At 39.6% G+C, this 3,483-nt stretch overlaps 1 protein-coding gene across 1 annotated transcript; it reads right to left on the bottom strand.

Annotated features, from left to right (window-relative positions):
- LOC104753132 (dof zinc finger protein DOF1.8-like) lies at positions 1-3,096 on the bottom strand. The gene is made up of 3 exons (XM_087490021.1): positions 2,883-3,096; positions 1,441-2,774; positions 1-1,267 (listed from the first exon to the last, which is right to left on the bottom strand). The coding sequence occupies exons 2-3, from the start codon at positions 1,462-1,464 to the stop codon at positions 236-238; spliced, it is 1,056 nt and encodes a 351-aa protein (XP_087346147.1). The 5' UTR covers positions 1,465-2,774; positions 2,883-3,096; the 3' UTR covers positions 1-235.
- Positions 3,097-3,483: the final 387 nt, after the last annotated feature.

The raw sequence follows: 3,483 nt of genomic DNA, 5'->3' as shown, positions 1-3,483 counted from the left end.
TTAGGTAAACGAACAACTGAGATTTGATTTAAAAGAGTCTAAAATAGATACAGTATCCATCCCCAACCCCAACAAAGTTAATACTAGTTTTTAGACAAAAGGAGGAAACCAAAACAAAAGGTACTAAACACCCAGATTGAAGTTGTTAACCCTCTCCATCTTTTAAAATTTGGATGAAATTTTTTGATCTTTTCTTGTAAAAAAAGAACATCTTGGGTCCTTGGGACTATGATAATCAGTGCCATGATCCACCACCAGATGCTGCAGCAGAAGTAGTGCCAGCACTCAACATGCCATTCCAAAACCCAACAGAGTGGTCAGCTTCTCCTTCTTCTTTCTCATGTTCATGATCACTATGATAATCATTCTCTTTCACATTGCCACCACTATTGGTGCTTGGTGATGAAACTGGAAGTTGCAGGCTCTCAAATTGCAGTAAAGGCCTTCCATTATTAGTAGTGGCAGGAGTAGTGCCACTGGACCCCTCTTCTTGATGTAGAGGATCCCCACCATCAAGGGAGAAGCCCAAAGCTGGTCTCATGAACTCTTGAAACTGTGGGTAACTCATACCGAAACCAGAAGCTGTGTAGACGGATGAATCGTGAACATTTGGAAAAGACATGAAAGCAGGGCGTGAATTAGAGGAAGCGGAGGAATTAGAGATCCCTAAAAGCTCCAAAGCAGAGGAGGTTGAGACAAGTGGGTTACTGTGATGATGATGATGATGACCACCAATCCCAAACCCTTGAGAAAACGCCAAGTTAAGATCTTTAACCTCGTGGGCGTTCCCAAACCCCTGAGGAAACGCCAAGTCTTGAACTTTAGTAGTAGTAGTAGCCGCTTCACCGATCTTAGGGTTTAGCTGAGGGAGCGGCGAAGGGGTGTTGCTGTTGTTGGAGAAAAGAGGCTTCTTGGATGAAGAAGAGGAGGAGGGTGATGAAGAGGAATTGGAGCTGGAAGAAGATCTCTTGTTCTTCCGGATGCCACCGCCGACGGGGATGTTCCGGAGAGAACCACCTTCGGTCCAATACCGACGGCAGTCTTTACAGAAGTACCTGGGCTGAGTGAGGCTGTAGTTGTTGTAGTAACAGAACTTGGTGTTAAGAGAGTTGCATCTTGGGCAGTTCAAAGCTTGGTCTCTCTCCGGTCTTGCCTTCCTCTCAACCGGAGTAGCAGTGGTAGTAGCAGGAGGAGGAGGAGGAGGAGGATTCGGCTGTTTGAGGCATGTGTTCGTCACGATCTCGTTCATTGGCTTCACAACAAACTCCTTTTTTTTTTTTTTTTTTTTTTTTTTCAAGAAACAAACAAAGCACACGATTATTCTCGTTTTCACTTAGACCACCAGCTTCCAACTTTTTTTTTTTCTATCCAAAACCAGAACATTTATTTTTTGACAAAGGAGAAAAGTTGAAAAAAAAAAATTAAAAAATATATAAATACCTGAGGCCATTTAGCAGTGTCCATGGCTATGGAAGTTTGAAGCTGATCTGAAGAAGAAAAGGAGAAAGCTAAAGGTTTGGGAGAGAGAAAGAGAGAAAGAGAGAAAGAGAGAAAGAGAGAAAGAGAGAAAAAAAACAAAAAAAAAAAAAAGAGAGAGAGGAGAAGTGTGTGTGGGAAGGTAATTAAAGCTGCTGGTTTTTGAAAAAAGCAAGAAGACGAAAAAAGAGAATTTTAAACACAATTTAATTATATAAATAATTTGTCACTTTTAAAGAAGGAATATATGTATAAAAATAGATAGATACATGTATATAGTGTGATGTGTGTGTGTGCTTTGATGGATTCTTCGTACGTGAGAGAGATAGAGGTAGGTTTGGTCTGACTCTGATTCTGACTCTGACACACACACACCACAGTCTGAAACGAGAAACTATGCCCCCCGCCGTCCCACGAATCTCTCTCTCTCTTTAGAACTACTACTCACCTCCGTAAATTATCTCACCATTTCTCCTCTCTTTTATTACTTTCTTTAAATTATAAACGCTTGCTATTTTGTTATAGATACTAGCCTGTTGTGTTTGATCATACAGTATTTTGAAACGTGTTTTTATATTTTATTGAAAAAAAAATTGTTGAAGGAGACCATAGTATATAAGAGATACTAGAAAACAAGTGTGTATTGGTGACTTCATCATGTCTCTTTTTATTCCACTAGCCAGCAGCCGCCACTATCCATCCAATAGTATCTCTCGACTCTTGCCCTGCTTCCGCAACTCTTCTTCTTCTTCAAACGTAACCAGATTAATTAACCAGAGTAAGGGACTAATGTACCGTATAAGTAACTAGAGGTTTTTTGACCCGGATTTTTATTAAGTTAATAATATATTAAAAACATTTATACCATATATAATACAATAATCGCCTTGGAGAATACCACAAATCTTTTAACATGTGATGAGGATGAGAGAGTTGCCGAAATTAGAAGAATATCATTATTACCAGGAACAAGAGTTGCCTGAGTTGTCTTTGACAAGCAAGAGAAATGCCTCTTCTTCTGACATGGAATGGAACCCACAAGTACGTGTCTCTCCTGTTTGTTTTTTATTTTATTTTATTTTTTATTTTAATAATCTAGCCTAGTGGTCCAGATTCAACACTGTTTCCATCTTTCAGCCGTTGTTCCACTGTGTAACCGGCGTTTGACGGATGAGTAGACCAGCGGCGAACTGCAGCCCGGACGTCAGATTTGGGGGAATCACAGCAGAGACGACTGGGACCCATATATACACACGCGCCAATGAATCTTTTGGTGATAACGACACGTGTCTCTCAAGCTGATTTGGACTCCACAGGGAATAGCACCCCAAAAAAATAAAAAAAGTCTGTATTAGAAGTAGCGAAGAAAATAATACATCGTGGTGTATTAGTCGACCTGACCTGACCTGACCTCTGACTGTGGGAGAGAAAAACGAATATTTGTGTGTATTGAGTTAGGACGGTGGAGATTAGTCGTCTTTGCTAGGCCCACCTATTTGCCTCATTTCTGGCCGTAAGAAACGTATCGAGAGAGAGAGATATAGCCGACCATCTTCTTTCTTCTATTGCGATCCACCTCAGCATCTACCCCCTAGTCAGTGTTCTACGATTTTAGGATACACCTATTTATTATTATCATTATTATGACATTTAGACTACACACATTTTTTCATTTTTTCTTTACGTCAAGAATTTTCACAAATGCTGTTTGAGTGTGCCAATATAATAAATTCCCCCACGCAAAATTATATACTATAGTTAGCTGGTATCCACTATCCACGGCTCTCCCTTGTAAAATCATCATTACATGTTGGATATCATTTATAGAAACACATTTCTAGTGCCTCTATTTTTCTCCATATGCGACTTTAAATCGACATCTATTGCATGGAAACGCTATGCATTATGCGACTTCTTCATTATACATGACTGACAAAAATACTAGTAATTAAAAATAGACAAAAATATGCATGTATGCGTAAGAAAATATGGTGTGTGCACCCATAT

This window comes from Camelina sativa, chromosome 16, assembly GCF_030686135.1.
Source record: "Camelina sativa cultivar CO46 ecotype springtype chromosome 16, ASM3068613v1".
Taxonomy (NCBI): domain Eukaryota; kingdom Viridiplantae; phylum Streptophyta; class Magnoliopsida; order Brassicales; family Brassicaceae; genus Camelina; species Camelina sativa.
This window is presented reverse-complemented; position numbering and strand designations above follow the sequence as displayed.

Excerpts from the sequence above, each read along its gene's own strand:
- LOC104753132 (XM_087490021.1), bottom strand. The coding sequence starts at position 1,464 with ATGGACACTGCTAAATGGCCTCAG. Across the intron at positions 1,268-1,440 it reads ACACTGCTAAATGGCCTCAG|GAGTTTGTTGTGAAGCCAAT; the intron begins GTATTTATATAT and ends AAAAAAAAAAAG.